Below are 20376 nucleotides of genomic sequence, written 5' to 3'. Positions count from 1 at the left end.
TAGTAATCATTATTCTAAGCCTTTACAATTAATGGTTTGATTAAATCACGTAACACTGAGGTAGATACTATTGTCCCTTGCCTGTTGAGGAGAAAGCTGACTCACGCAAAGGTTAAGTAACTAGTTACTCAGAAGTGACATAGCTGGGATTTGAAATGTTGTATGTCTCTGAGTCATATGCTTATAAGCACTACGAGTTGTTCTTCAAAATTGTCGTTGAGAAAAGTTTTATAATAATTCTAATAGTATTGACTTTATTCAGATTTTATTTTTTAGAAATTGCCTTTATAGCCAATTTGTGAATTAAGAATGAAAATAAGCTCCATTAGGCTGGGCGCGGTGGCTCACACCTGTAATCCCAGCATTTTGGGAGGCCGAGGCAGGCAGATCACGAGGTCAGGAGATCGAGACCATTCTGGCTAACACAGTGAAACCCCATCTCTACTAAAAATACAAAAAATTAGCCAGGTGTGGTGGCATGTACCTGTAATCCCAGCTACTCAGGAGGCTGAGGCAAGAGAATGGCATGAACCCAGGAGGTGGAGCTTGCAGTAAGCCAAGATCCCCCCACTGCACTCCAGCCTGGGCAACAGAGTGAGACTCCATCTCAAAAACAAAAACAAAAAACTCCATTAATTTGTAGTTAAACATTTTTTAAAAATTAAAATTGGCATTCTCATTAGAAGATACTCAGCATATATAGCTCTAAAATACTTTCATGTTTAAAAATATTAAATATACTTTTATGCATTTAGCATTGTATACTTTACCTGTGAGTAGAGGTTCCACTTATTTTGCAGATCTGTCAAGGAGAGAGGAATTGACATAATCCCAAAGGAGTGTTAAAAAACCTTCTATGGGCCGGGTGCAGTGTCTCATGCCTGTAATCCCAGCACTTTGGAAGGCCGAGGTGAGCAGGTCATTTGAGGTCAGGAGTTCGAGACCAGCCTGGCCAACATGGTGAAACCCCATCTCGACTAAAAACACAAAAATTAGCTGGGCGTGGTGGCAGGCTCCTGTAGTCTCAGCTACTCAGGAGGCTGAGGCAGGAGAATAGCTGGAACCCCGGAGGCAGAGGTTGCGGTGAGCCAAGACCATGCCACTGCACTCTAGCCTGGCAACAGAGCAAGACTCCGTCTCAGAAAAAAAAAAAAACCTTCTATGACCCATAGAATTTTCAGGTTTAAAAGGAATTGGGCCATTTTCTGTGGCATAAAGTATTACCTACATGAACAACTTAATGTGTCAATGAAGTAAATGTCTTTTTTCCCAACAAATATTTACTCTAATGATTTTTCCTTTTTTATTTTGCAAATACTTAAACCTCCAGAAAAATTTAAAGAATGATATAGTGAATATCTGTATGCCTTTTGCCTAGATTCATGAGTTAAAAGTTTTACATTTGATTGCTTTCTCTTTTTCTTTTTGCCCACTTGCTTTTTTTCCTGAACCATATAAAAGAAAGTTGTTGATACCATTTTACCTGAAAACATGTCAGCTTATTCCTCCTACAAAACAAGGCTTTTCTTCTATATAAGCAAAATACATTGATTATTCCCTAGAAATTTAATATTAATAAAATACTATTATCTGAGTTGCAGCTCATTTTTGAATTTCTTCATTGTCCAGTGTCTTTATAGCTTTATTGAAAAGTGTCTCTTAATCTGGTCTTTCCTGCTGATGAGTCAGAACATGAGTGTATTCAAAGAGCCCTTTTTTTTTTTTTTTTTTTTTTTTGAGACGGAGTCTTGCTCTGTCACCCAGGCTGGAGTGCAGTGGCGCGATCTCGGCTCACTGCAAGCTCTGCCTCCCGGGTTCACGCCATTCTCCTGCCTCAGCCTCTCCGAGTAGCTGGGACTACAGGCGCCTGCCACCACGCCTGGCTAATTTTTTTTGTATTTTTAGTAGAGACGGGGTTTCACCGTGGTCTTGATCTCCTGACCTCGTGATCCGCCCGCCTCGGCCTCCCAAAGTGCTGGGATTACAAGCGTGAGCCACCGCGCCTGGCCTCAAAGAGCCCTTTTTTATAATTAGCCCTCAGCTCACTTAATCGTATCTTCCTTATGTTATAGTTTGGATCTTCTTAGTAATTCTATAAATAGACCTTTTCCTACAAAGTTTGAACTACTGAAATGAAACATTGGGGTAGTTCAAATACAGGAGACTAACCTCAATATATACATGTAGTTTTTTCTATCTGCATTATTACTATTTTTTTTTAAGGTGTTGAGAGGCATTTCTTGTGCTGAACATGAATATTTTTAAGATCCATATAAAGCTAATAAAGTGACCTTATTGAAAGAATCATAATATTGTCATTATCTCTTAACGATATTTATATATATTTAATTGCTTTTTATTTGTTATCAAAAAGTTGTGTCTTTAATTACTAAGGTATATTGCTTATTTTCAGGAGATTAAGCGATGAAAAAAACCTTCCTCTTGACGGTAAACGGCAACGTTTCCATTCACCCCACCAAGAGCCAACTGTAGTTAACCAGATTGTGCCTTTATCAGGTGAACGAAGATACTCAATGCCACCATTGTTTCATACACATTATGTACCAGATATAGTCAGATGTGTTCCACCTTTTCGAGAAATTCCATTTTTAGAACCTAGAGAAATCACACTGCCTGAGGCCAAAGATAAGGTAATGATAATGTAGATTTTTAGTTTTGCCTTTTGGGAATTTAGTATAAATAATGTATTAATCAAAAATATTTAATATCCTGGATTAAGTAGAACGTGCCTTTTTTGTTGCAATGTTTAAAGTACTATTCAGCCTAACTTTCTGTCTAAACATTACTTTGATTTTTGGTAGCTATTCTTTTATAGAAATGCAGCCATCAGGAAATCAGATCTTCCCTGATTTATGAAAATTTTATTAGAACCCAAACACTTTCTGAGTTTAGAGAACTGTCTTGTTACTTGTTTTTACTGAAAAAAAAAGTTTTCATATAGCTATTGTAATACAGTGTTAGAACACATTTTATTTTGGGATATTTGTGTTTAACATGAGGTTTTTTGAATGTCAAAAATAGAGAATCCAGGAGTCACTGAGAAAAATAATACATTCAAAGTGATATAATCAAGAAAGATGTATCAAAAACATTTATAAAAATTTTCAAATAAGTGAACTGAAGCTATTTAAATAATAATTCTTGGAAAATGACATTGTCAGCATTGGGGAACAATGAGTTATTTAACATCTAATACTAGAAACATATCTCTCCCCTCCCCCATATTTAGTGAAACCTAAAAAATCACCTTCTAGGTAATTGAGAGGGGTTTATAATGTAAATATCTGTATTCTCTTGGGTTGTCTGTGGTTTATACTTGCCGTTTTTGCATTTTCAAAGCTGCCACACTCTTGAGAAATAAGACATTTGTAGGCTAAGGAGAAGGACCCTGAAGAAAATATAGCAACTTTGTTTTACTCATCTTTGGGTTCCTATCAACCGGTATAGGTCTGAAACATAGTGAGTGTACAGAACTGTTGGGTCAGAAAAGCAACATCTGCTTCATTCCTTAGTTGTGCTGCTTTTTTATTCCTCTATTATTATTTTGTTTTTTAATTTTTTAATTTAGTTATAATTGTACCATAAAATTCACCCTTTTAAAGTGTACAGTTCAGTGGTTTTTAAATATATTCCCAAAGTTGTACAACTGTACTGTCTGATTCCCAAACATTTTCCTCACCCTCAAAAGAAACCTTGTACCCAGTAACAGTCACTTCTCCTGCTCCCTGGCAACAACTAATCTATTTTCTGTCTTTATCCCATCCTTGATATTTTATATAAATGAAATCACTCAATATGTGGCCTTTCGCGTCTTGTTTTTTCATTTAGCATGTTTTCAAGGTTCATCCATGTTGTAGCATACACATCAGTACTTCATTCCTTTTTATAGCTGAATAATACTCCATTGAATGAATATACCTCACTTTGTTAATACAGTCCTTAGTTGACGAATTTCTGGGTTGTTTCCACTTTTTGTCTGTTACGAATAGTGCAGCTGTGAATATCTGTGTACAGATTTTTGCATGGACATATGTTTTCACCTCTCTTGGAGTGAAATTGCTTGGTCATATGGTAACTCTGTGTTTAACTTTGTGAGGAACTGCCGAATGTTTTCTAAAGTGGTTGCACCATTTTACATCCTATCAACAGTGTATAGGTGTTGCACTTTCTTTACATGCTTGCCGAACTTACAAAACTTGTTATTGTCTGTCTTTTTGATTATAGCCATTCTAGTGGGGATGAAATGGTGTCTCATCGTGATTTGGATTTGCATTTCCCTAATGCCTAATAATATTGAGCGTCTTTTCATTTGCTTATTGGACATTTGTGTATCTTCTTGGGGAAATCTCTATTCATCTAGATCCCTTGCCCATTTTTAAATTGGACTATTTGTCTTTTTACTGTTGGTTTGTAAGAGTTCTTTATGCATTCTACATATTAGACCCTTACCAGATAATGATTTGTGAATTTATGCTGCCACTATGTGGCTTGTCCTTTTACTTTCTTTTTGGTATCCTTTGAAGCACAAAAACCTTTCATTTTGATGCAGTCCAATTTATCTATTTTCCTTTGGTTGGTTGTGCTTTTGGTGTCATATCTAAGAAACCATTTTGAAGGTCACAGAGATGAATATCTATGTGTTAATTTTTAAATTTTGTTTATTTTATTATTATTATTTTTTCCCTGCCCTGCCTATGTGTTATTCTGAGTTTTATAGTTTTAGTTCTTACATTTAAGACTTTGATCCATTTTGAGTTAATTTTTGTATATGATGTAAAGTAGGGGGTCCAGCTTTATTCTTTTGCTGTTGGTCCAGTTGTCCCAGCAGCTTATTGAAAAAACTGTTCTTTTCTCCTCTGTAATTTTTTTTTAACCATATTGAAATAGGAAAAACAATCAGGCAAAATCAGTGGGAGAAAGGAAAAAACAATCAGGCAAAGGAAACTGAGAAAAGATTAACTTGGGTTTTTTTAGTTAGTTTTTTTTTTGTTTTTGTTTTTGAGATAGAGTCTCGCTCTGTCTCCCAGGCTGGAGTGCAGTGGCGCGATCTCGGCTCACTGCAACCTCCACCTCCTGGGTTCAAGCGATTCTCCTGCCTCAGCCTCCTGAGTAGCTGGGATTACAGGTGTGTGCCACCACATCCAGCTAATTTTTGTATTTTTAGTAGAGACGGGGTTTCACCATGTTGGTCAGGCTGGTCTTGAACTCCTGACCTTGTGATCCACCCTCTTTCACTTTTCAAAGTGCTGGGATTACAGGTGTGACCCACCGCGCCCGGCCTAGTTTTTGTTTTTTAAAAAACTTTAGAGACGAGGCTCTTACTGTCATGCCCAGGCTGGAATGCATTGGTGGGATCATAGCTCATTGCAGCCTTAAATTCGTAGGTTCAAGTGATTCTGCTGTCTCAGCCTCCTGAGTAGCTAGGACGACAGGCATGGGCCACCATGTCCGTCTAATTTTTTTTTTTTTTTTTTTTTTTTTTTGAGATGGAGTCTCACTCTGTCGCCCAGGCTGGAGTGCAGTGGCACGATCTCGGCTCACTGCAAGCTCTGCCTCCTGTGTTCACGCTATTCTCCTGCCTCAGCCTCCCGAGTAGCTGGGACTACAGGTGCCTGCCACCATGCCCAGCTAATTTTTTGTATTTTTAGTAGAAACGGGGTTTCACTGTGTTAGCCAGGATAGTTTCGATCTCCTGACCTCATGATCCACCCTCCTTGGCCTCCCAAGGTGCTGGGGTTACAGGCGTGAGCCACCGCACCCGGCCACCTGGCTAATGTTTTTAAATTTTTTTTTTTTTTTTGGTAGAGCCAGGGTCTTGCTATGTTACCCAGGCTGGTCTTGAACTCCTGGCCTCAAGTGATACTCCCACATTGGCCTCCCAAAGGGCTGGGATTACAGGTGTGAGCCACTGTACCTAGCTGTTTTTACTCATTTTAAAGACTATCGTGTAATGCCATAATATGAAAGCCTATGGTATAAATTAAATCAGACCTTTGAATGAACGTATAAGAATCTTTTTGCTGGGTGTGTTGGCTCACGCCTGTAATCCCAGCACTTTGGGAGGCCAAGGTAGGCGGATCACAAGGTCAGGAGTTCGAGACCAGCCTGGCCAATATGGTGAAACCCCGTCTCTACTAAAAATACAAAAATTAGCTGGGCGTGGTGGCAGGTGCCTGTAGTCTCAGCTACTTGAGAGGCTGAGGCAGGAGAATCACTTGAACCCGGGAGGCAGAGGTTGCAGTGAGCTGAGATCATGCCACTGCCCTCCAGCCTGGGCGACAGAGCGAGACTCCGTCTCAAAAAAAAAAAAAAATAAAGAATCTTCTACTGGTTTTTTAAGGTATGTATGCTGGTAGCCCTGTTTTCTGTGGAATATATTGTGATAAACTATTGAAAGCTCTCTATTTTTACTTGTATTTGTATGTTGTGATAGTTAACTGTTAGAACTAACTAACTACTAGTTCTGCATATGGAGTAGGCAAATTTTCAATTTCAGTAAATTTAATAACAATTCACATTAGTGTCAGCATAAACCATCTGGTAAAGTACAGTTCTGTATCAATAACATTTTAAAATTAGTCATATAGAAAGAGATACTCCTAAATATTTAGAATTAGGGATTTATCTTTTTTGTTGTTGTTGTTTTTGTTTTTTTGTTTTTTTTTTGAGGTGCAGAAGGCTAAAGATAGATTGTGTAATTGAACCAATTTCTTTTTTTTTAGTTTTTTGAAACAGAGTTTTGCTCTTGTTGCCCAGGCTTGAGTGTAATGGCACGAACATGGCTCACTGCAACCTCCATCTCCTGGGTTCAAGCGATTCTCCTGCCTCAGCCTCCCAAGTAGCTGGGATTACAGGCATGTGCCACCATGCCCTGCCAATTTTGTATTTTTAGTAGAGACGGGGTTTCACCATGTTGGTCAGGCTGATCTCAAACTCCTGACCTCAGGTGAACCACCCGCCTCAGCCTCCCAACATGCTGGGATTATAGGTGTGATCCACCACGCCTGGCTGGAACCAATTTCTTTGACTGCTACTCTCTACCTGCCAAGTTGTGGGAGAAAGAAGGCAAGCAGTTAGTTTTGTGTTTATTTTTTAAGTGAACACTTTTTAAGAAAGCTAACATTTATTGATGTTTCTGCTAGGCATTCTACATATGCTATCTCATTTAGTCTTTTCAGCAACCCCATGACATGGATATTATCCTAATGTTATTGAGGCTCAGGAAGCTAAATAACTTGCTCAAAGTTACAGCTAGTAAGTGGTAAAACCAAGATTTGATCTTTGTCTCTAAAAATATGAAGAGAAGGAGCTTAAGATACTTAAAATCAAGGGTAGGCAGATGACATTCTAACTCTAATACAAGGTAATCTGTGACAGTGATAACGAATATTTATTGACTATCTGTCATTACTGGCATTGTGCTCGACAGTTTGTTTGGTTTACCTCTGTTTGCTTCTGTAGAGTATAAAGTGAATGAAGGGTTCAGTGTGAGATAAAGTGGGGCAGTGGTTTGAAGCCTTGAATGCACGGTAGAATGCTGTTGAAGGTTTTTTTTTTTTCTATTTTTGTTATTATTATTATACTTTAGGTTTTAGGGTACATGTGCACAATGTGCGGGTTTGTTACATATGTATCCATGTGCCATGTTGATTTCCTGCACCCATTAACTCGTCATTTAGCATTAGGTATATCTCCTAATGCTGTCCCTCCCCACTCCCCCAACCCCACAACAGTCCCCGGAGTGTGATGTTCCCCTTCCTGTGTCCATTAGTCCTCATTGTTCAATTCCCACCTATGAGTGAGAACATGTGGTGTTTGGTTTTTTGTCCTTGCGATAGTTTACTGAGAATGATATTTTCCAGTTTCATCCATGTCCCTACAAAGGACATGAACTCATCCCTTTTTATGGCTGCATAGTATTCCATGGTGTATATGTGCCACATTTTCTTAATCCAGTCTATCGTTGTTGGACATTTGGGTTGGTTCCAACTCTTTGCTGTTGTGAATAGTGCCGCAATAAACATACGTGTGCATGTGTCTTTATAGCAGCATGATTTATAGTCCTTTGGGTATATACCCAGTAATGGGATGGCTGGGTCAAATGGTATTTCTAGTTCTAGATCCCTGAGGAATCGCCACACTGACTTCCACAATGGTTGAACTAGTTTACAGTCCCACCAACAGTGTAAAAGTGTTCCTATTCCTCCACATCCTCTCCAGCACCTGTTGTTTCCTGATTTTTTAATGATGGCCATTCTAACTGGTGTGAGATGGTATCTCACTGTGGTTTTGATTTGCATTTCTCTGATGGCCACTGATGATGAGCATTTCTTCATGTGTTTTTTGGCTGCATAAATGTCTTCTTTTGAGAAGTGTCTGTTCATGTCCTTTGCCCACTTTCTGATGGGGTTGTTTGTTTTTTTCTTGTAAATTTGTTGGAGTTCATTGTAGATTCTGGATATTAGCCCTTTGTCAGATGAGTAGGTTGCAAAAATTTTCTCCCATTCTGTAGGTTGCCTGTTCACTCTGATGATAGTTTCTTTTGCTGTGCAGAAGCTCTTTAGTTTAATTAGATCCCATTTGTCAAATTTGGCTTTTGTTGCCATTGCTTTTGGTGTTTCAGACATGAAGTCCTTGCCCACGCCTATGTCCTGAATGGTATTGCCTAGGTTTTCTTGTAGGATTTTAATGGTTTTAGGTCTAACATATAAGTCTTTAATCCATCACGAATTAATTTTTGTATAAGGTGTAAGGAAGGGATCCTAGGTACGCTTTCTACATATGGCTAGCCAGTTTTCCCAGCACCATTTATTAAATAGGGAATCCTTTCCCCATTTCTTGTTTTTGTCAGGTTTGTCAAAGATCAGATAGTTGTAGATATGCGGCATCATTTCTGAGGGCTCTGTTCTGTTCCATTGATCTATGTCTCTGTTGTGGTACCAGTACCATGCTGTTTTGGTTACTGTAGCCTTGTAGTATAGTTTGAAGTCAGGTAGCGTGATGCGTCTAGCTTTGTTCTTTTGGCTTAGGATTGACTTGGTGATGCGGGCTCTTTTTTGGTTCCATATGAACTTTAAAGTAGTTTTTTCCAATTCTGTGAAGAAAGTCATTGGTAGCTTGATGGGGATGGCATTGAATCTATAAATTACCTTGGGCAGTATGGCCATTTTCACGATATTGATTCTTCCTATCCATGAGCATGGAATGTTCTTCCATTTGTTTGTATCCTCTTTGATTTCATTGAGCAGTGGTTTGTAGTTCTCCTTGAAGAGGTCCTTCACATCCCTTGTAAGTTGGATTCCTAGGTATTTTATTCTCTTTGAAGCAATTGTGAATGGGAGTTCACTCATGATTTGGCTCTCTGTCTGTGATTGGTGTACAAGAATGCTTGTGATTTTTGTACATTGATTTTGTATCCTGAGACTTTGCTGAAGTTGCTAATCAGCTTAAGGAGATTTTGGGCTGAGACAATGGGGTTTTCTAGATATACAGTCATGTCATCTGCAAACAGGGACAATTTGACTTCCTCTTTTCCTAATTGAATACCCTTTATTTCCTTCTCCTGCCTGATTGCTCTTGCCAGAACTTCCAGCACTATGTTGAATAGGAGTGGTGAGAGAGGGCATTCCTGTCTTGTGCCAGTTTTCAGAGGGAATGCTTCCAGTTTTTGCCCATTCAGTATGATATTGGCTGTGGGTTTGTCATAGATAGCTCTTATTATTTTGAGATACGTCCCATCAATACCTAATTTATTGAGAGTTTTTAGCATGAAGGGTTGTTGAATTTTGTCAAAGGCCTTTTCTGCATCTATTGAGATAATCATGTGGTTTTTGTCTTTGGTTCTGTTTATATGCTGGATTACATTTATTGATTTGCGTATGTTGAAGGTTTTAAAGTAGAGAAATAGCACAGTCAGATTTGTGTTTTTAGAAAGTCCTTGCTGTTTAGTGAGTTGGGTTTAGAATGAAGTGGGCTTGGAAGGTGCTGATCACCTTGAAGGCTGTTAAATTCACCCTGAAGATGGTTGAGCTCCTTGAAGGCTGTCCTAATGAGAGGTGCTGAAGCTTTCAGTTATGGTAGATGGTAGTGAAAAAGATGTGGGAGATAATGTATAAGGAAAATTTAGAGAATGTGTGGAATAACTGAGTATAGAAGAGAGAGGATGAAAGAGACATGAGTGACTTCAATGATTTGATTCTGGGTTACCAGTAGAGATAAGGAACGTAGATTTGGGGTGTATAGGTTGATTGAGGAAATACTCGAGTTTTTTGAACTATGAGAGAATCTACTATAAAACATTTGTGCTCCTGAGAAACTTCATGTTCTGCATATTGCACACTAATCATATAGGGCTTATGGGAAATAGGGTTGGAACAGACTACTCAAAACCTAAACAATTTTGTAACGAGAACACTATGAAGAATAATAATTGATATCTTGGGAAATAACTTGGGTAGGCAGGCAGTTTGGCACGGCTAGATGCTGCTGCAGGGGATATTAGAAATACACAAAAGAGTTGAGATGCTGGCTTGTGTTGGGCATTGACACAGGCAGTTAAAAAGGGAGCTCTGAGTCAGTGAGGCTGCTGTTAAGGTAGAGACAAAAGGAAATACACCAGCACAGAGCTGTCTGAGGCTAGGAGTATGCTTTCTTGAGCAGGAATCTTGGATGCAAATGCTTTTTAGTTCCGTTAGATCTGAAAGGACTCCATACTGAGGGGTTTTTTCTTTCTTGTGACAGTTATAATTCTACAGTTACAGCTTCATGTACAAATCACGTACAAACCCAACTTCTATGTTATATTGATACCATTCCCCTGTTTACCAATCGCATATAAGCTAATTGGTATTGTAGAATAATGTAACTATTGACAGTATATGTTTGAAGTTCAGAAGTGAGGTCAGGCTAGAGAAATGGATCCTTAAGAGATCTGAAACAATAGTGACAGTTGAAACTCCTAGAATAGGTAAGATTTTAAATTTATTTAGCATTCAAATATTTGTGAGCTCTAGGCATGGGAGATACACTGTTTTGCTAAACATACATGGTCTCTACCATTTAGGTACAGCATAGTGAGAGGGGGAGCCATTAAAAAAATAACCATACATAGGCCGGGCACAGTGGCTCACGCCTGTAATCCCAGCACTTTGGGAGGCTGAGGCGGGTGGATCATGAGGTCAGGAGATCAAGACCATCCTGGCTAACATGGTGAAACCCCATCTCTACTAAAAATACAAAAAATTAGCTGGGCGTGCTGGTGGGTGCCTGTAGTCCCAGCTACTCGGGAGGTTGAGGCAGGAGAATGGCGTGAACCCGGGAGGCGGAGCTTGCAGTGAGCCAAGATTGCGCCACTGTACTCCATACTGGGCAACAGAGCAAGACTCTGTCTCAAAAAAAAAAATAAATAACTATACATAGGCCAGGCACAGTGGCTCATGCCTGTAATCCCAGCACTTTGGGAGGCCGAGGTGGGTAGATTACCTGAGGTCAGGAGTTGGAGACCAGCCTGACCAATATGGTGAAACCCCCGTCTCTACTAAAAATACAAAAAAATTAGCTGGGCGTGGTGGCGTGTGCCATAGTCCCAGCAACTCGGGAGGCTGAGGCGAGAGAATTGCTTGAACTTGAGAGGCAGAGGTTGCAGTGAGCCAAGATCGCGTCACTGTACTCCAGCCTGGGTGACAGAGCGGGACTCCGAGTCAAAAATAAAAAAATAATTAAAAAAATGCAGATCACAATTTTATTTATATAAACGCTGGGCAGGAAATTACCGAGTGCTGAGAGAATGCATTTGAGGTCTTGGGGAAGGCCTCTTAGAGGAGGCAGTATTTGAGTTGAGATCTGAAAGATGAATGAATTAACTAGTTGAAGAGTGGTGGGGAGCCGGGCGCGGTGGCTCATGCCTGTAATCGCAACACTTTGGGAGGCCAAGGTGGGTGGATCGCCTGAGGTCAGGAGTTCAAGACCAACATGGCAAAACTCCATCTCTTCTAAACATACAAAATTAGCTTCGTGGCAGGTGCCTGTAATCCCAGCTACTCCGGAGGCTGAGGCAGAGAATTGCTTGAACCCGGGAGGTGGAGGTTGCAGTAAGCCAAGACCACGCTGCTGCACTCTAGCCTGGGCGACAGAGTGAGACTCTGTCTCAAGAAGTAGTGGGGATGGGGAGACTGCTTTAGAGAGAGGAAATAACATGTTTGAGGGTGTTAATGCAGAAAGGAGAATGGAGTGTACAAATAACTGAAAGGAGGTCAAGATGGCTAGTGTTTGGTGAATTGAGGGAAAGTGGTTGAAGGGTGTGGTAGGGGAGGTGGGATGAGGGGCATATTTTGCAAGGACTGTTAGGCCATTTTGATCTTTAGCCTAAGAACAGCAGTAAACTATTCAGAGTTTTTTTTTTTTTTTTTTAATGCAGAGGACAGATGAGTTTAAAAGGTTATTTTCACTGCACTATGGAGAGTAGATTGAAGTTGAGCAAGCATGGATGTAGGGAAGTTGTACTGTAGTATTTCAAGTGAGAGGCAGTGGTACTTGAATTAGGAAGTGCTAGTAGTTAAGATGAAGAGAAATTGATGGATTTAAGCTGTATTTTAGAGGTAGAATCCATAACATTTGATGATATATTACAGTGTCTAAGCCTCTGCAATATCGACACTTTAGGTCAGCTTTCTTTGGTGTGGAGGGGCTATCCTGTGTACCCTACTACGTTTAGTAGCATTCCTGCCGCCAATCCCCAGTTGTGACAACCCAAAATGCCTATGAACATTGCCAGTCATCCTCTGTGGGGCAAAATTGCCCTAGTTGAAAACCACTGGGTTCAATTGAGAAGAAGGTTTTGAGGATTACACTCAAGTTTCTGGCTTCTACAGCTGGTGGCATCATTTGCTGAGACAGAATACAATGGAAGAGGAGGAAGATTTATATGTGTGCTTAATAGGGATTGACTCATGATTCTGTGGACATGTGCCTTTAAGATGCTTTTGAAGCATCAGAGTGGATATTTAGCATTGATAGTTGAATATATTGCATATAGATCTGGAATTCAGAGAATATTCATTGGCTAGAAATGTGTATTTGGCCATCATCAGCATACAGATGGTAATTGAAGCCCCAGGAAGAGAGTCTATGTCCAAGACTTGTTGAAATAGGTTGAGGAAAGAATAGGAAAACAAATGCAAACTAAGATTTTACACAACTGTTTTGGGAAATTTGGCAGTGAAAGGGAGGAGCAAAAGGTGTGAAGTTAGGACAGGCTTTTTTTTTGTAAGGTGGGAGAAACTGGCCACATCTAAATGTTTGTGGGGAAGATTCATAGAAAGAGGTGACCACTCTGGAAAGAAAAGAAAATCATGAATAAGGTTTCCTACAAGGTGGAAGGGGAATGAGTCCTGTGTATAGGTGGAGTCATTGGCCTTAGGTAAGAGAAAAATTCTTTTGAACTGGCTGATAGGAGGAGAGGATAGGTATAGATACAGGGAAATTTGTAGATATGGTAGGGAGAAGTTAGTGGAGTTTCCAGGGTTGAATGGCATCTTCCCGTTTTGTCTCTGAATTACTATGCAAGATAATCTGTTGAGACTGGAGAAGATAAAGTAGGATATCAGAGGTTTGAGAATAGTGGAGAATGTTTGAGATACCATTTACTGAATGTAGGGAATCAAACTGACCAGGGAAACAGAGTGCAGAAGGTTTGAAACATTATTTTCTGGGTAGTATAGAGGGCTCACTTAAGATTGGTAATAATGAATTCATTAATAATAATAGTGAGTCAGTCAGCTGAATCTGCCAGCTCCAGGGAAAGATTTTGTTAGAAGTTTTTTTAACTACTTTGAGGATAAACCTACAGAATTGAATTTTGAGAATGAATACCCTCTGAGTTTAAATTTTTTCATCAGTTTTTTTTTTTGTCTTTTTCAAGTTACTGTGTTAACAACTCTTTAAAGTAGAAATCTGAGTTATTCCTGAATTTTAACTTTTGTTTTTACTCTAGGTTTTAGAAGAATATATGGTTTTCTGTACAAAAACGAGAATGTAAGCAGTTATCTAAGCCCCTGAATTCCATCTACAGTATTAAACTGTTCTTTGAAATTTCTGGTTAGTAGAAGGTATTATGTGAATTGACTTATTTGATTTTGAATTTTGAGTTGAAATGAGGTTAGGCTGAGGTTTTTCTTGGTATTGATTGTAAAATAAAAAGACGATTATTAAAGAATTGTTAAATTTCCTGTGTAATGTTAAATTTGAGAAGGGGCAAATTTTATGGAGCTTCTTGGCATCCTTGGAAGAACAGTTTGGAGATAGTTATCTTACAGATCTCTAAAGGACTCTGTCTTTTTAATTTATGTGTTTGTCAGAAAAATTCAAAAACCACTGAGATATAAATTTACGTAGAACACCTAAGAGAGAACTCAGACAAAAGAGATCAAATAAAAACTTGTTTTTTTCCTATCCTTCTTTTTTGGGCAATTCTTTGGCCAAGTTCAGGTAATAGTAGGTGCCTAAAGTAATCAGACTTCAGGGGGAAAACAATCAGTAATCCAAACTGCCTTCTCAACCCACCAGTTTATAAATTAAGAATACTCCAACTTTGTCTGTACACAAAAACACAGTAATTTAACACACAAGAAGTGGGTTGTTTTAGGCATGACATTTTTCTGGTTCTATTTTATTTCAGAATTGGTTAATTTGATGGGAAAGGGAATTGACTGTGAAGAATGAATTTAAACTTTTATTACACATCTGGCTTTATTTTACTTAGAAAATTAATACCAGCTCTTTCTATAGCTACATGTAACAAAGATTAAGGCAGTGAGAGAGCCTGAGAAAGTGCCAGTTTTCATTGCAATGTTTATATGCTATAATAACCTGTTTTCTGGACCATAATTTAATTTTATTTCTTGCATTTTGAAAGCTCATTGCTGATTTGTGTTTGTTCGTAGATAGCACTTAGGCAAAAAAAAATTTACATTGTAGTGTATGATTAGGTCTTGGTATTTCCAGCTAAAAAGTTTTTTTTTTTTTTTTTTTGTGAAAGAGTTTTGCTCTTGTTGCCCAGGCTGGAGTGCAATGGCGCGATCTCAGCTCACCGCAACCTCCGTCTCCTGGATTCAAGCGGTTCTGGGATTACAGGCATGCGCCACCATGCCCGGCTAATTTTGTGTTTTTAGTAGAGACGGGGTTTCTCCATGTTGGTCAGGCTGGTCTCGAACTCCCAACCTCTGGTGATCCACCCACCTTAGCCTCCCAAAATGCTGGAATTACAGGCATGAGCCACTGCGCCAGGCTAAATATTTTTTGTTTTTTTTTTTTTTCCACTTTCTTTTACTCAAGAGCCCAGCTATCAGGGACAGGTGGTGAACTGGTGAGAATACCATGTGAAGGTTATACAGTGTTAAATACCATGTGAGAGCTTTATATGTTGGTACATATAAAAACTTTTCTGGGGCCGGGTGCAGTGGCTCACGCCTGTAATCCCAGCACTTTGGGAGGCTGAGGTGGGCGGATCACGAGGTCAGGAGATCGAGTCCATCCTGGCTAACACGGTGAAACCCCGTCTCTACTAAAAATACAAAAAACTTTTGTGAATCCATCCAGTACTTCATGTGTCCTTATGGCTTGTGTTGACTTCAGACAATGGTAATTTTATTGGTATTTAATTTGACCTTGACTTTCAGAACAAGTTACAATATTTTTTAGGAAAAATGAGCATTTACATTTGGAATAAATATTTATTTTTATTTACTTTATTTTATTTTTTGAGATGGAGTCTTGCTCTGTTGCCCAGGCTAGAGTGCAGTGGTGTGGTCTCGACTCACTGCAACCTCTGCCTCCCAAGTTCAAGTGATTCTCCCGCCTCAGCCTCCCAAGTAGCTTGGACTACAGGCACCTGTCACCATGACTGGCTAATTTTTTTTGTATTTTTAGTAGAGATGGGGTTTCATCATCTTGGTCAGGCTGGTCTGAAACTCCTGACGTCAAATGATCTGCCCGCCTTGGCCTCCCAGAGTGCTGGGATTTCAGGCGTGAGCCACTGCGCCTGGCCAGAAATATTTATTTTAATATTTTAGACTATGTATAAGTAAATTTTTTGTGTAGTGAGAAATAGACTAATTAATTTGATAGTGATAGATCTTGGTAGGTAGCCTAAGCAGTTAATTTTGTAATGATAGATCTTGGTAGATAGCCTAAGCAGATAATATTGTAGTGATTTAGACAAGTTTAAGAATAATCCACTTTATATATATGTTGTTGGAGGGATTTTTTTTTTTTTGAGATGGGTTCTTGCTAAGTTGCCCAGGCTATTCTTGAGCTCCTGGGCTCAAGCCATGTTCCTGCCTCAGCTTCCTGAGTAGCTGATACTACCGGCATTTGCCACTGTACCTGGCTTGGAATAGTTTTTTTAAGCTAAAAATTAGGAAAAATTTACCCCAGCATTAAAGAATATTTTTGGAGTGCCATTATGCATGGTCAGCTTGTTATTACATATATGATCTAAATCGTTTATGATTTTTAGCCAAGGATATTTCATATTATACATTCCTCCTTTCTGTTTGTTTTAAGAACTATAAGAACAGTGAGCCATCTCCTGGAATATTTCTCTAAATTAAAGCACCAGAAATCTTGTTTCAACATATATGTGCATTTCTCTTTTTTTCTCATCTGAACTCTTAATGTTTGTTCTAGGTTCTAAAGTAATATGATTTGATAATGTGAATCCCCAAGTTAATGGGTAGATAATGAGGAAAATTCCTTCACATAAAAACTCATTAAATCTCCATTATAGTAGTCCTTGGGAAAGAAAAAGTGTTTCCATGCATGTAAAAAATGGAGAGGAACAAGAATATGGAATTTCATATTTTCCAAGTCATTGTAAATTTCTTAACGTGACTGTTTCTACATTAACAAGGTCATTCAGATGAAAGAACTTTATAAATATAATAACATTTCACTTGGGCATTGTGAAGGAATTTTTGTTTTTTTTGGAGTCAGAGTCTTGCTCTGTTGCCCAGGCTGGAGTGCAGTGGCGCGATCTCAGCTCACTGCAACCTCTGCCTCCAGGGTTCAAGCGATTCTCCTGGCTCAGCCTCCCGAGTAGCTGGGACTACAGGTGCATGCCACCACACCTGGCTAATTTTTTGTATTTTAGTAGAGACAGGGTTTCACCGTTGTTGCTCAGGCTGGTCTTGAACTCCTAAGCTCAGGCAGTCTGTCCACCTCAGCCTCCCAAAGTGCTAAGATTACAGGCGTGAGCTACCTTGCCCGGCCAAAAAATTTGTGTATTTTGCTATTCAACAAATACTGAGTACCTACGGTGAATTCTAGGATTATGTTGATCTGATCTGCCTGATTCTCTAGATCGGGTTGGCGGAAGGGCCAGATAGTAAATATTTTAGGCACGTGGGCCATGTAAGTCCTCTGTTGCATATTCTTTTTTCTTTTCTTTTTAACAATGACTAAAAGTAGAAATTATTTAGCTTGCTGCCTATACTTGGCCTAAATAGTTTGCCAACCCTTGCTCTAGGTTAGTAAAACTTAATGCAAGTATCATTTAAAATTTTATGCTAGCCACTTTTACTGGAGATGTTTTTCACATTTGTTACAAACTTGGACACTTTTCTTTTTAGCTTTTTATTATGGAAAATATCAAGCCATATACTAGAAAGAAAAACATATCATAAATCCTTATGTTGCCCACTTTAACAATTGCCAACATATGACCATAACAATTAACAACATATGACTAATCTTATTTCACCTTTACCTCCCTCCCTCATTAGTTTGAATCAGATTCTAGTTATTTTATTTGTAAATATTTCAGTATTCTGATATTCAGTTGATCTTTTTTGTTTATCCTTCTGCCAGGGCCATACTATCTTGATTACTGTAGCATTATATTAAGTATAGAAGTCAGGTAGGTTAAATTCTCCAATTTTTTTCTCAGCTATTCTTAGACTTTTACCTAAGTCAAATTTAAAATTCTTCTGTCAGTTTCTAGAAAGAAGCCTTCTGGGCTTTTGATTTCTTTTTCATTTCTTGTGAAACAAATATCAGATGGGCTTTTGATTTTGATTGCATTGAATCTAAAGGTCAATTCTGGGAGAATTGACATCCTTAACAATAGTCTTTTGATCCATGAATGTGGTATATCTCTCCCTTTATTTAGGTCTTCAGGTTCTCTCAATATTTTCTAGTTTTCAGCATACAAATCCTGCACATCTCTTGGTACATAGATTTCTAAGTATTTCATGCTTTTTGCTGCTATTGTGAAGTTTTTAAAAAGTAAATTTTTAATTGTTTGTTGATAGTATATATGCGTTAAGTAGTGAATTATCTTTTTAGAAAATTAAAACATGAGAGAAAAGGCCTTGGTTTTTTATATTATGTTAAAAATACTAGTTTTGTTTACACATTCTTCTGGTGTGCTTTATTGTCTGTAGAAATGTTACTCTACAGCCTGGGCAAAATAGTGAGAAACTGTCTCTCAAGAAAAAAAAATTAACCAGATGTGGTGCTGCACACCTTTAGTCCCAGCTACTTGCAGGGCTGAGTTGGGAGGATTGCTTGACAGGAGGTCAAGACAGCAGTGAGCCGTGATTGCGCCATTGCACTCTAGTCTGGGAACACAGTGAGACCATGTATCAAAAAAAAAAATAGTTGCTCAATTTATTTTCATTTTTCTTACCAATACTTTGTATGGGAATTGATTAGAATACTTTCAGGCGTTATTTCTTCAATTTTTTTTTCTGTCCTCTCCCATTCTTACCTCTTTCGAGATTCCAGTTCTTTCTTCCTATTACTTGTCTTTGAGATGGCTTTTTCTGTACTACTTTCATTTTATTTTATTTCAGTGTTTTTGAGACAAGGTCTCCCTCTGTTGCCCAGGCTAGAGTACAGTGGTGTGATCACGGCTCACTGCAACCTCGACCTCCCAGGCTCAAGTGATCCTCCTGCTTCAGCCTCCCTAATAGCTGAGATGACAGGCACACACCACCATGCCCAGCTAATTTTTAAATTTTTTGTAGAAGTGAGATTTTGCCATGTTACCAAGGCTTGTCTCGGATTCCTGGGCTTAAGCGATGCACCTGCCTTGGCCTTCCAAAGTGCTGGGATTATTGGTGTGCTCAGCCACCATGCCCAGCCATGTGCTACTTTTATGTGGAGAGGGTTGAGCAGGCTAGCTTTGTGCCTCTAGGACTTCTCCTCTTTTGCTTTTTTTTTTTTTTTTTTTTTGGTGACAGAGTCTCATTTTGTCACCCAGGCTAGAGTGCAGTGGCATGATCTCAGCTCACTGCAACCTCTGCCTTCCGGGTTCAAGTGATTCTCTTGCCTCAGCCTCCCGAATAGCTGGGACTACAGGCGCATGCCACCATTCCTGGCTAATTTTTTCATATTTTTAGTAGAGATGGGATTTCACCATGTTGTCTAGGATGGTCTTGATCTCTTGACCTTGTGATCCGCCTGCCTTGGCCTCCCAAAGTGCTGGGATTACAGGTGTGAGCCACCACGCCCAGCCCTCTTCTGTTCTTATGTAGTATTCAGAAATATACTTCCTGAGTGCCTTTGCTTTTTTCCTTTCCTACTTTTATCTAGAGTAGAATTTTTTACCCTCTGTACTATTGGTATTTTGGGCCAGATAATCTTTGCTGTGGTAGAGTTGTCCTCTGCATTGTAAAATGTTCAGTGACATCCTGGCCTCTACCTACTAGATGCCAGGAACCTTTCACCTGCCCTGCCTGGTCCTGTTATAACCAAAAATGTTTTCGTATTCATATGTCCACTGAGAGTCAGAATCATTTTACACCTTTCCTTTTCTCCTGATGGCTCTGTACTGTCTAGTTTAGGTTTCTCTTCCTGGCAGTTTCTGCTGTTGCTTTTTCTTGGAAGGGAACCTCATTTTGTTTGGAGGTCTCTGATCTTTCTGTGGTCCCATTGCATTTACCTATGAATTGTAGCCTATGAAGCTGCTTGCCTATTTTGATTGTGTTACATTGATGTGGGTTGCTTAATTTGGTGAGTGAGGGGGAGAAGGTATTACCTATAAGCAATTTGGTTTCTGCATTTTCTGCTTTTAAGACTTTCAAATCCCATTCCCTTTTCTTTTATTGTGTCTGATACCGTGTGAATCTTGCTGCTGTTGGTATTTGTCCCACTCCTGAGTATTCATGATGAATACTTGGTCAGTCAATTGTGTTTTCTTTTTTGGCCACATTTTGGTTTGGTTTGATCTCTTTGATTTATTCTCCTAGTTGCTCTGTCTTTTGTGGGTGGGTATTCAGAGATTTAAAAAAATGTTATGCTTCTTTCATTGCCAAATTGCCCAGTATGCCTCTGCCTTCTTAAAATGAGGATTCTAAG

General features: G+C 39.1%; 1 protein-coding gene across 8 annotated transcripts in view; it reads left to right on the top strand.

Annotated features, from left to right (window-relative positions):
- Positions 1-20376, top strand: part of TENT2 (terminal nucleotidyltransferase 2) — a 79102-nt gene that overhangs the window by 8694 nt on the left and 50032 nt on the right. For all 8 annotated transcript variants that reach the window (XM_058440765.1, XM_058440767.1, XM_032156972.2 and 5 more), the window contains exon 5: positions 2414-2651. In XM_058440765.1, the coding sequence (XP_058296748.1) occupies positions 2414-2651 (238 nt within the window). The remainder of the gene's footprint in view (positions 1-2413; positions 2652-20376) is intronic.

Source organism: Hylobates moloch, unplaced genomic scaffold (genome assembly GCF_009828535.3).
Source record: "Hylobates moloch isolate HMO894 unplaced genomic scaffold, HMol_V3 SCAFFOLD_6, whole genome shotgun sequence".
Classification (NCBI taxonomy): Eukaryota; Metazoa; Chordata; class Mammalia; order Primates; family Hylobatidae; genus Hylobates; species Hylobates moloch.
This window is presented reverse-complemented; position numbering and strand designations above follow the sequence as displayed.